General features: G+C 41.9%; 1 protein-coding gene across 1 annotated transcript; it reads right to left on the bottom strand.

Annotated features, from left to right (window-relative positions):
• Positions 1 to 1,879: 1,879 nt before the first annotated feature.
• LOC135991367 (toll-like receptor 7) lies at positions 1,880 to 12,390 on the bottom strand. The gene is made up of 4 exons (XM_065639994.1): positions 12,366 to 12,390; positions 9,212 to 9,404; positions 8,495 to 8,504; positions 1,880 to 5,020 (listed from the first exon to the last, which is right to left on the bottom strand). Exons 1-4 carry the CDS (start codon positions 12,388 to 12,390, stop codon positions 1,880 to 1,882), a joined length of 3,369 nt encoding a protein of 1,122 aa, XP_065496066.1.
• Between the last annotated feature and the right edge of the window lie 659 nt (positions 12,391 to 13,049).

Raw genomic sequence — 13,049 nt, 5'->3', positions numbered from 1 at the left:
TGTTTTAGTTTGGCTAAAAGGTCATGGGTTAGCCAAACTGGCCTCCTGCCTTTCCTTCCCAACTACTTGCATGTTGGGACTGAGAGCTCTTTTGCCCTAAGAAAAATGTCTTTAAATATCTTCCAGTTCTCTTTTGCTCCTTTATCTCTGAGGGCAGTTTCCCAAGGGATCTTGCATACTAGCACCCTAAACAGCCAAAAGTTTGCCTTTCTGAGGCTCTGAGTCCTCAGTCTACATTTTACCCATCCTGCATCCCTCAAGACTGAGAATTCTATGCAGGCATGATTGCTGCAAGTTTCAAAGCAGTTAAGAGTATCAGCTCCCCATCGGCCAGAGCTGTCACCAAGACTCATTGACAGAAAAGAGAGAGGGGAGAAGCTGCCCAAGACTGCACTGTGGACAGGATCTCCTGGCAAGGTCAGAGCACGCTGCTCGTCCTGAAGCAGAGAGCCTGCCTGTGCCACGCACAGAGGTTTAGGCTGCCATTACAAAAGGCTTCAGTTGAAATACTGTCATATGTTTGATGAGGTTGTGCTGTGAACTGGAGTAGGGAACAGGCCCAAGTGTTCATGTTTTTGAGCAGGGTTTCTTCCTTTTTTCAGGACACCTGTAAACTCAGACCCCAGCTCAGATTTTTCGTGATGCCCCAGCAGCAGCTGTGGGACAGGGACCTGCTTGGGGAGCAAGGAGGCAAAGAAGGGCTGTGGCTGCCCTGGAGCACCACAGTACAGCTAAAGAAACAGTGGGATGCATGGTCTCCTTGTCTGACTTGGCCTTACGTGTTTTGCAGTTTAAGTGACTGTGTTTTGTTCTGGAGAAAGTCTGGGCTCATGGAAGCAGGCCTGTCACTTTAGCATGTCCTCAGCCACCAACTGCAGCTGGACCTGCTAACACCAACTCAGTTGATACACAAGGGGTTTTAACACAGGACCTGGACGGAAACGGGGAAGCCGAGCTCCTAAAGCTGATGACACAAGACTGGCAAGGAGCTCTGAGTCTTCAGGGAGGAGGCAGCTCAGTAAGCAGCCAAGTAGCAAGGTGAAAGGCAAAGTGAATCTGCAAACCCAGACCTGCAAAACCAAAATTTGTTTCCCACATATGTTACTATTTCAGCACATGCACGTTCTTCAAAGTCTCTTCAGATTTATGTGATTTCTGACATATCACACCCAAGCTCCTGACGGCAGTCCAACCAGAATACCCTTACCGCAGCCGTTCAGCCTATTGCCCACTCAGACAGAAGCTGTAGGCTCAGCGGCTATAAGCCCAAGATGAAGAGATAATCATTCTTACATTTCCCCAACTCCTAAAATTAAAGCATGAGCTTTGCTTAGGGTATTTTCTGAAACGGGTGAGTCAGAAAATAATTTTCTTGATTTGAATAAATACACCAAATACAGAATCCATAATTTTCTATTAAAATCACATTTACTCCAACAGTGATCTGAACAGCAGCAGCTTCAGGCATGGCCCAAGTCCTCCCAGCAGTCTGTGTACAAAAGTAAGCTGGGCAGGTGTCTCACTCGCACTTGACCCAACCCCAGGAGATGCTGGAGGCGACCAGTGAACTGAAAGCTGGAAGTGGTGAGTCTGTTCAAAACCAGGGACTTCCAGAGGGTAGTGCATATTCTCTTATTGTGCAGCAACCAATATCAAACAAGGTGCATGTCAGATAAACATCTGTGCTGGCAACAGTTTCTGTTCAGTCTTGTCATAGCAAAACAAGTGAACTATCAGCTTTGGGACTAATTGTGCATTTTGTTTTGGGGTAGGATGTCACAATTGCATTTAACCTCCATGCTTCCACGCTGTCTCCAAATGAAGTTTAGGATCTTTTTCTCACCGTGCATCCGAAGAGTATTCACAGGGAAGGGTAGAGCTAAACAGTTTCTTGGAGAAGCTTGTTGTACGCCAGGGTATTGCTCATGGCTATTGCATTTTTCAGGCACTGCCAGAAGTAGGGCTGAGATCGGGGGTTAGTTGGCCATTCCAGGACAGAATTTCTGCACAGCCTCTTCCTCAGCCGGACGTAGCGGGACTTCTGCAAAACCTTCTCCAGAAATATCAAGATAATGACATCTGTTCTTTCATCTAGAAGCCGCTGGTGGGCCATGTAAAATGTTGTCTTGAAGCTGCCGCTTTGAATGTATTTCTTGGTCAGCACAAATATGGTCTTTTTGCTCAGCTGAATGCTCTGGGAAAGGTTGACAAAGACTGGCTGTCCTGCCAGCCAGTCCCTCTCTTCCAGACACAAATTGAACTGTCTGGCTTTTTGATCTTCCAGCCTTTCAACCAGTTCAGTCAGCACCCACTCATTCACAGCTGGATCTTTATTGTCATAGGCAATAAATGCATCGTAGCAAGCCTCTGGTAAAGACAAACGCCGATAGCCCTTCAGCTTGGCAGCGCAGTAATGGTAACTATACCACACATCCCAGAAGTAGAGGTGGCTCGTCACTGTGAACACCATGAAGCCGAGCACAGTTGCAGCTGACAGAGCATACAGGATCAAATAGGAGGTGTCCAGCTCGCAGGTATACAGATCCAACAAAACCAGGCTCCTTCCCTTATGTGCCCCTGGGCCAGCACAGATCACATCTGTGGCCAGAAGGGGAATAGTCACTTGAGTCTGATTGATCCACCAAACAAACCAGACGGCATCACAATTGCACTTGAAAGGATTGCCATGCAAAAGCAGCATCCTCAGGTTGTTAATGACATTTTCAGGGAAGCTCGATTTCTTGATTATTTGGATCTTGTTTGAGCTGAGGTCCAAGTATTTCAATTGAAAAGCGCCTCTGAGAAAATATTTGGTTAGCCGTTGAATGCGATTGTTTCGGAGCATCAGTTCTTGGAGCACTGAAGAGCAATTGGACAGCTCTCGGGGAACAGTAGTCAGAAGGTTATTGCTGAGGTCCAGCGTTACTAGTCTCTTCAGATTCTGCAGGCTTCCCCAGCTGAAAGTCTTCAGCCGGTTATTGGTTAAGTTGAGGACCTTGAGTTCTGGGGGCATAGCTTCAAAAACACCGGCGGGCAAAAAACTGAGTGAGTTGAAGGAAATGTCCAGTTGTTCCAGGCTGGTCAGATTCTTGAAGAATGATAAGTACCTTGCATTCCCATCCATCCATAAAACATCTAAACGATTGCCTCTGAATTCTAAAATCTCAAGAGACTGGCTTTCCATTCCTGTGCTAATAGAGGTAGAAATCTCATTCTCATTCATCATCAGCTTCTTCAGATGAGGCAAGTTTTTCATAAAATTAAGCACGTGAGTAACACCTTCTGCCAGAAAATAATGTTCATTATTGCTTAGGTCTAGTATTTCTAAAAGTTTTAGCTCTTTGAATGCTGTTGAGTATAGCAAGTCAATCCTGTTGTTAGAAAAATCCAGATATTTCAATCCAGACAAGTAGTAGAATTCACTTCCATTTAGAGTTTGACTTATTGCATTACCAGACAAGTTGAGACATCTGAGGGATCTAAGTCCCTGGAAGTCTGAGGGGTTAATGAAAAATATGTTGTTTCTGCTTAAATCCAGAGTTTCTCCATATTTCAGGCACTCTTCCTTAACTAATGATCGAGAGGAAGCAGCTTCTTTGTCTTTGGACCTGCAACTTCTCCCATACTCATCATACCTGAAATAATGCATCTCTTGTAATACTTGCCTGTTGTATTGCTCTAATGAAATCCTAGGATTAGAGCAAAACCCATTAAAGTTGTTTTCATCTGAGGAAGGAGAAATTTTATTCACTGAGAGGTCTATGAGTTTAAGAGCTGGGAATTCCTTGAACAGTCTCAAGTCAGCTACTTTAATAAAATTAGTCCCGAGATCCAACACTGTTAAATTCCTAAGACCGCGCAATGGATCTAGATTTTCCTCTCTAAGTTCTTTAAAGACATATCCCTTGAGCCGCAGAATTTCCAGGTTAGAGAGGAAGGAAAACATCTTAGACAGATTCAAGAATGGAGAATAGACCTTCACTTCAAAATTAAAAGACAGATCAAGCACTACAAGGCTGGGGATAAACTTCAAAAACTGAGCATCTCCAATCTCCTTCATGAGGAAATTTTGGGAGAGGTCAAGCTCCTTGAGATTCCTGATGTTTTTAAACCAAACGCTGGGTATGCTCTGAAGAGAGTTACTGTGAAGCCGCAAAATTCTTAATTTTTTCAAGGAATAAAAAGCATTTGAGTGTATCTCAATTGTACCCTTGGGGCAGGGAGTACAAGGATATGGGGCATTATAGCAACGTGGGCAATTACCACTAAGATCAAGAATTTCTAGGTTGTGAAGGGCACTTAAATCATGGTCTTGAATCACTTGAATCATGTTATTGTAAATATACAATTCCTTTAAAGTAGATGACAAATTGGGTGGAATCTGAGTTAAGTTGTTAGACTTCAGGGATAGTACTGTTAATTTTTTCAGCTCCAGAAAGGCTGTTTTTTCAATTTCAAAGGAAACATTGCATGGGTTACGGTAGTAACAGTTCTGTCCCAGATACAATACTTCTATGTTTCCTAGCTCTGACAAATTGGTTTTTTGGATAGAAAATATATAGTTTGCTTCCAGGCTCAGCAGACTTAAAGTAGCAGGGAGACCCCGGGGTATTTCCAACAGCTGGTTTGCATCCAAATACAATGATTTCAGTCTTGTCAGGGCAGCGAAACTGCCATTCTCAATCTTCGGTCTCCTGATGCACACATTGTCTTTGGGCCCTAGTTTGACAGGCACACAGTTGCATCTGAAGTCAATTTCCACGAGGTTTTCAAGATGTGCAAAGGATGTTGGATTTATATGGGGGATATGGTTAATATTCAGGGTGAGGTTGGTAGCATTTGCAGGAATCCCTCTGGGGACTTCAGTGAGACGCCGATCAGTGCAGTCCACTGTCACAGCACCTTCAGAGACTTTAACATCACAGGGCAAACTTCTGGGAAACCAAGATCCTGACAGTAGTATTGGAAATAAGAAGAGCAAGACCAACAGCAATGCATTTGGCACTTTTGCATGAGGTACCTAAAATAAGGAAATAGGGAGGTATTAATTTACTGCAATGAAAACATCTCATAGTCCATCATACCAATCACGTACTCGCTCAGATCGAATATACAGCTAAGCTGTGGTCCATTCTCTTACGCTAGCTAGAAGTGGAAGTATAGGTGGGATTCTAAGTTTGAGGAAGGCGTATGTTGGTATTTCCTCAAATTCTTTCTTTACTGTCTTACCACTAAGTATTTTAGTATTGAGATAAATATCACTCTTTAAATAATTCATCTTAAAAAAAAAATCTACTGAAAAAATGACAAGGGCTGTGATTAAGGGCCATATTGCTGTTATTTTTTTTCTTTAAGGAGAAACAAGGAGTGTTAAACTTCTAGCAGGTTGCCGTTATATGATTGATAAATGAGCAAAGTTAATTATTTGAAGCATATGAAGACAGAGAAAATCTCTAGTCACTTTTTTGTGTCTAAGTGGTGCAGCAGGTCACTAGCCATTTCTTCTTGGAGTATGGGGTTTCATTCTGCTCCCTGTGTCTGTCTTCTAGCTCAGCTGGCTGGGTACCCTGAGAACAAGCTGTCTTACTGTTAAAGACTGAAGCAAAGAAAGAATTAAGTACCTCATTCTTTTCCTTAGCCTTTTTCACTATGTTTCTCCCTGCATCTAGTAAGAGGTGGAGATTCTCCTTAGCCCACCTTTTGTTGTTAATGTATTTTAAAAAAAACAACCAACCAACCAACCAAACAAAACCCCCAAAAACCCACCAAAAAAAAACAAACCAAGAAACCGAAACAAAACATTTTTGTTGTCTTTTACTGCATAGCCAAATTAACTTCTAGTTGGGCTTTGGCCCTTCTAATTTTCTCCCTGCATAACTTCACAGCATCTTTGTGGTCCTCCTGAGTTGCCTGCCCCTTCTTCCAAAGGTCATAAACTCTCCTTTTTTTCCTGACTTTCAGCCAATGCTCTCTGCTTAGCCAGGCTGATCTTTGTCCCCATGTGCTAAAAGATGAGCCACTCCTGCACCTTTAAATTTACTTCTTGAAGAGTATCCAGCTTTCTTGGACTCCTTTACCTTCAGAACTTCTTCACAAGGGACTCTGCCAACCAGGCCCTTAAACAGGCCAAAGTCTGCCCTTCAGAAGTCCAAAGTAGCAATTCTGATAATCCTCCTCCTTATTTCTCCAAGAATGGAAAACTCTCTCATTTCGTGATTGCTATGCCCTGGATGACCTCTAGCCATCACATCACCCACAAGTCCTTCTCTGTTCACAAAAAACAGGTCCATTGTGGCACCTTCCCTAGCTGGCTTACTAACCAGCTGTGTCAGGAAGTTGTCTTCCATACACTCCAGGAACCTCCTAGACTGTTTTCTCTCTGCTGGATTGCATTTCCTACAGACATCAGATAAGTTAAAGTCCCCAATGAGAACAAGGGTTAGCAACTGTGAGACTTCTCCCAGCTGCTTATAGAATATTTCATCTATCTCTTCATCCTGGTTCAGTTGTTGGTAACAGACGCCACCATAACTGCCTTGTTGACCTTTCCCTCAATTCTTACTCATAAACACTCGACCCTTTCATCATTATCATCAAGCTCTAGACAGTCAAAAAACTCCCTACCATAAAGGGCTACCCCAGCACCTCTTCTTCCTTGCCTATCACTTCTGAAGAGCTTAGAGCCATCCATTGCAGCATTCCAGTTATACGAGTCATCCCACCATGTTTCTGTGACTGCCATTATATCAGTTTTCCAATTGCACAATGGCTTCCAACTCCTCCTCTTTGTTGCCCATGCTGTGTGCATTGGTGTAGAGGCACTTTAGCTGGGCTATTTATCCTGCCATCTTTTTTGGTGGAGAAGCTCTGACTCCTATGTGAAGTGCTATGGTGCTTTCTTCTTTTCAGCAGATCCTCAGAACAGAGACAATGTAGTTAAATATTGCAGTTGATAGCCATGACTATCATTCATACAGTTTCTCAGGGAAAGCTAACCTGGACTAACCAGGCCATGATGTGAATTCACATTTCATTATTTTCAACTCTTGTGAACTCATTCGTTGAGAATCAAAATAACCTTCATTTGGTTTACAGCAAGTCACTTTGGAACTTCACCCAGACAGAGGCCACTGGGTAAGGTAGTTCACCAATGACTTCAGTACTGTATAACCAATCAACTTTAGAGGATGATCAACTTTTTGATTTCCTGATGTAGACAAGCACTTGGATGAAAATTATGAATAAGAATAATCTGAGTAAATGGGGAGCCAATTTGGAGGAGATATAATGCATTCATTTCCTCCCACCATCCTAGCTTTCTTTTTAGAACTCTTCTTCCTCCACTAATACGGGCAGAGATCTGGGAGGGAGAAGGAAGGGCTTTACCACTGATATTAATTACACTGAAAACTGAAAGTCTTCCTTTGAATGAAAAGGGACAAGGGACATAGCAGAAGAAAAATTTGGTTATATTCTTGTAGATATTTTACCTTCCTTCTTTTCCAAGGGACGCATTATATTAGGCATGGAAAAGACTTAATTAGACTAATGAAAAAACAAAGAGAGACTAACCATAGCCTAATGTCCCATGATGCCCCAGCTCCTGCCTTCCTTGATCTCTTGCCTTACCAGACCAACGTACCCCAGGGACCAGGGTCGTTTAGCCAAAGGAAGTGCCCATGGAGTGTGGCAGAGAAACCACAGAGACTCTCTGCATGGCAGGACATGTCACTCCATCACATGGATTCCATTTACTTTTATCTATCGACGGATGCTACCGCAGAACATGAGGTGCTGAGCCCCGCCAGCCATGGACGCAATATGTGCAGCCACTTAGGGAAATACTGACAACCACCATGGAGCAGACTTCAGCAGCCCATCTTCCTCTAAAAGAAGGAAGGAAAACCTCTTCCGCTAACTGGGAGTCAAACCACAGATGGCTGCTCTTGAGGAAAAGTTAATTGGAATAAACATTTAAACATTTGCTAAACCAAATTAAAACCTTCTGTCCAAACACTAGCGTAAGACCTGATCAAGGTGGGATTGCAGTCTAGATTGCCACAAACTTTCTACATGAACTCATACTTGGCCACTGCACTCAGGCACCTAATTTTAGGCACTCACCTAAGTTCCTCAATTCATTGCCTTCAACCTGTGCTGCACTGATGATAAAGAGACTGGCAGAGAGAAGAGAGGAGAGAGTGGCAGAGAGAGAGGGGAGAGAGAGGCCCCACTACAGGCACTACTCAGCTCTGAAGATGGAGGGACCTCTGCCTGACCACACACCAAACAGAGACCAGCACTGCAGGGTTAGGTGCCTGAAACTAGATGCAATTACTCTGGGATTTAATAATCTCCACAAACATATTTATAGGTTTCCTAAGAATTCAAAAAACGCCTCTTGTGACATTTGCAATGCTCAGATTTTGAACTCTCATGTATTGCAGCATTTTTAGGAACTGAAGTGTTGTTGCAGAGCCAGCCTAGATCCTACCATCTCTGTGCTTCATTTCTTTGTATACCCTTCTCTTTCCTGACACCTTTTTAATGCATTAGCCATTTTAACTGTAAACTGTTACATTCCGCTGCTCTAACTATTTTCATGTGTAAAACCTTGTGTCTGTTATAGTAGCAGCACAATTTCAAAAAACATTGTTTTAATTAGAGGAAACAAGCAACACTCGTGCAATATCTTGGCAATGAGAAGCTAGTTTAAAATTACAGCTAGAGGTATGCACGTGAGGTGTCCTTTTCTCTTGGCTCTATGCTTGGCTTCATAAAAGTTCAAAAAGCACTCATTTGCTGCTATTTAGTAGGATGTGCACAAACCCATAACGATTTAGGTTATTCTTCAAATATTCAGCAACAATACAGCTAGGTGTTTCTGAAGGAAGTTCTTCTGTAGATGTTCAATACGTATTTAAGAGATGAAACTGGCGAAGGCTAGCAAAAAAAATCACCTGAGAACTTGCAGCAATTAGAAAAGATATTATACTACTAGTTCTGTAGCACAGTAGTACAAATAAGTCCTAGGCAGTTAGTATTAGCATACATAAATGCTTTACTTTCCTGTCTTTACATATTGCATCTTCTAATCAGAATAATAAACTGGGATATTTAGAGAGCAGAAAAGGTGATTACGCTCTTGAAAGTCTTCCACAACAGTTCCAGTGAAGGCGGTCTAAGAGCAAATTTAAAATGAAAGTTTAACCTACCATGTTCTGGGTGCTTCCAGATCTGGCAGATTTGTTGCTGGAGGAGACTGTAAATCAGAGCAGAAGAAAACAGCATAAAAGAGGTCCGTACTGGTTCAGCCCAGGTGCAGAGGAGAGTATAACAACATAACTCACTCAAGGCAACAGCAGCAATCACTATTCTACCAGTACTCTTCAGCTGGACTGTGTCTTGAGAAATAATTGAATGTGAAACAACTGCTGCAACCGACTTCCTCAAACATTTGTTCTCAAAATTAAAACAACAGTGCCGCACTTAGTCCTCCACCTCCCATAAAAATAACTGACTACTCTTATTTTTTTCCTTTTATGCAAATTCTCACCTTACTCATACATCCACGTGCTGTTGTGACAAAAGATTTCTTTTTCGTCTTAAACACTCCAATTTTCTCTCTTCTTTGCTATTTTTCATTTCAAACTGTGTTTTACATACCTACAGTGTCATACGTAAAGATCTATAGTAAGACCTACTCCAAAAAGATGAACATCCAAGCCATGGGGAACCCCAAAGGAGGGCAATTGCAAAATGCTAGGCAACAGAGTATATGATCACTCAGCTAGGAGACAAATGCATTGCAAATACATAACATTCACTTCAGACAACTAAAAGTTGCAGAAGCTCAATTCCTTCTTTTTTTCCCCCCTCTCAGCAAACAGATACAGAAATATTAATTGACATTAACAATATTTTAGATTTGAAAGTTTAGTAATTTTTATTATTACTTCGGGTTCATTTCTGCTGCAAATACCTTCAGGAACTAGGACAAATCTCTTCAGCTGAATACTTTGTGGAAGAAATGTAAATGAAGTGAATGTGACTTCAGGGAAGGGAGCCAAAATAAACCAGGGAAAAAAAAAAGGATAGTGGTAGGAGCATTGGAAGCAATATACAAAAAGGTAAAATCTGTGTGGGACAGTGTAGAAGAGACCAAGTTAAAGATGATATTGATAGACTTAAGCTGCAGACAATCCAGCATTTCATGGAACATGATGTCTGTTTGAGAGTTTCTTATTCCAGAAGTTTCTATGCTTAGCAGGACAGACTATTTCAATGGTTATGATATTGGGGGGCTGGTGGGTAATATCCTATTTCCCCACATATTTGTCTTTACATTTTAAATAGCAGTTCAAAATTTCTGACTCTCGTGGATCTGAGGAACTCATTTCAAAAGACTGTAATCTGAAGAATGAACAGTGAAAGAATTTGCAATCATACTTGAATATTCACTGTTTTTAATGGCTGAGTCATATAGACATAAACAAAACCAAGAAGGTGCACAGCATCATTACCATTTCAATTAAGGCCTAGAAAAGAGCTCATTAATTCACTATAAGTTCAGGACTATCTATCTTTCTCACCTTTTTTGCCTGATTCCTGAAAGTTCTGTAACAAAATACAATTCCTCTGCTATTTACTGATAACTGGATTATTCTTTTCACACAAGATGCACTGAGGTTTTAACTGGGGATTATTATAACTAATGGAGACGCGTCACTAAAATCCTGTTGCATTCAACAAGGGCATTCAACACATTTCCAGTAGGAGGAAAAACCTTCATTGCAAACACCTTACACTAGCTATTCCACTCTGGATATTTCACAGATTGTTTGTCACCAGAAGAGAACGTTAGTTTCAATTCATTTATATTCACCTTCTTCTAAAGCAAAAGCACTTAATTAATTGTGAAATAAGAGAATGACTTGGCATGAGCTGGATTGTTGAAGTTGATTTCTTCAAGCGCCTAACCATATTTCAGGTCTATGACACTGGAACACCGCTAAAATATGAGATGCTTAATGCCCATTCACTCTGGTTGCAAGTAGGTTTTCTAAAGCACAGTGTCCAGTCACTGAACCCTGTAATTTTTGACAGGAGCTCAGCGTGCTTGCGGATCTTCTTTGCAGTCTACACCTACAAACTTCAGAAATTTTAATAGACGTACTTTTGTTTGGTCTAGGCTGATTTTACTTTTTTTCATATTAGGAACTCACTGTCACTCAGCCAAGAGCACAAGAGTTTCAATTCCGCACAGAGTGAAACTGCAGCTTTAGCTGAACACTAATAGAAATGCAGAGTGCTTTTTTACTTTTTTTTTTTCTTTTTCCTTTTAACCTAAGAAACATGGGAAGCAAATTACAGCAATATTTCCCTTCAAAAGATGAGTGGTAAATGCAAGGGAGCTCAGCAGTCCAGAACTTCAGAACTAGAATTTGACTTTTAGAGGCACGGAAAGTCACTGATTTACAGATTTTAAAAGTTCAGGTTTCCCTCAGATGTTGTGCCTCTTCTGAAAGACAATAGAACTGTGTGTACACATACGCAGGCACGTCACAAGAAGAGCCAGAGGCCACGAATGCATTGCAAAGAGCAAGTTTTATTTTAGTTACCTCTCTACTGGGAGATCTCTGAAGTGGCACCTACGCTCCCAGGCAGAGGTGACACAAGCGGGGACGCGGGCGCTGGTGAGTTCAGCCCTGCTGGAAGATCGCTGGGCCTGCTGAGCTCGCCTGGATTTCAAGGCTTCAGGCAGGAGCAGCCTCCTGCTTTTGCTCACAACAAAGCAAGAATCTCAGACATAGTGATAAAGTGCCTAGAGTTTCTCACAGGCCTATGTTATCTAACACAGAGGTTCTACTCATCAAGCACACAAGGTCAGTAAAACAATTAGTGTGATGTACGTGCTTTTTCTACAGACAGGTGCAAGTCACTTTGAGCGTATTTACATTTAACTAACCTCGCCAATCTTGCGCTGTATTCTCATACAAACTGAAAGCAGAAAAGTACTTCCTACTTCATCACGTGCCAGAGGAAGATCCACTGGTAACGACACATGTATTTTGCCACCTCTGTGTGCAAGGAATATAGTTTTAAACAGAGAAGAAGTCTTTAATTGCCTTAGTCCATCATTAAAGGTTTGCTTTGCAGTTAGATTGAAATGGGACTGGTCAACACCACATTTTCTTTTTTTTTTTCATTTTTCTTTTCTCTTCTAAACCAACACGTGCAGTAAGTTGCTTTAGTTTATTAATAAAAATCAGGATTCTACTGTGTGTGTGTTAAAGCTGCGTAGTTTACCTGAAGTCTTGAAGTCTGGCAGTAATGCTTTTTCTCTAATGTATTAACTCTCATACCGATAACTGTGATACAATCCCGCATATTCACGGTTAATACAATGTTCAGTGCAATATTGCATAATTTACCCAGGAAATTATCCAAGAGGTAAGTTAGTTTGCTGAATTTTTGAAATACATAAATTGACTCTTCAAACTGATGTAGACAGATGTATGAAAAGAGACAGAAATAGAAAACGAGAGCAAAACTGAGGAAATGACAACAAAATCATTTGCAGAGTAGTTTATGAATCTGTTCACAGCTCCTGCAGTCTTCCTTGCAATCACTTTCCAGCTCCAGCGATAACCTCTCGTACATACCACGGACAGAAACCAGGGTGGTCGCATGCTTGAACAGGAGCTCTGTGCAGTTGCATTGATTCTGCCAGATGCCAGAAGCTCAGGAAAAGCAGGGGATACTGCTTTTTGCCAGGGGGTCACCATGCTGTTCGCACCCATTGCCAAACATCCACCCTGTTTCCTGTTCTTGAAAGTGAGCTATGTTCAAGGGAGGCAGTATGGAGGCAGAAATATCTGAAATAAGATGCAATTAAGATGCAACTAGTTTCCAAGCTCTCCAGAGTCAGCAACGTGACTACATCTCTCCCACTCCTCCCTTCCTAAGGGGTCCATAAATAGGGTAGCCAGAGAGAGCACCACTGCCTTCCTTGGGGTGGTGGGGGGGGCAGGATGTAGAGGAGGAGA

This window comes from Caloenas nicobarica, chromosome 1 (genome assembly GCF_036013445.1).
Source record: "Caloenas nicobarica isolate bCalNic1 chromosome 1, bCalNic1.hap1, whole genome shotgun sequence".
NCBI lineage: Eukaryota > Metazoa > Chordata > Aves > Columbiformes > Columbidae > Caloenas > Caloenas nicobarica.
Note: the sequence above shows the minus strand (reverse complement) of the source record. Positions and strands in the feature narration are given on the sequence as shown.

Coding starts and splice junctions, on each gene's coding strand:
- LOC135991367 (XM_065639994.1), bottom strand. CDS start 12,390: ATGCGGGATTGTATCACAGTTATCG. Junction 9,405..12,365: donor GGATTGTATCACAGTTATCG/GTATGAGAGTTA, acceptor TTATTTCTCAAG/ACACAGTCCAGCTGAAGAGT.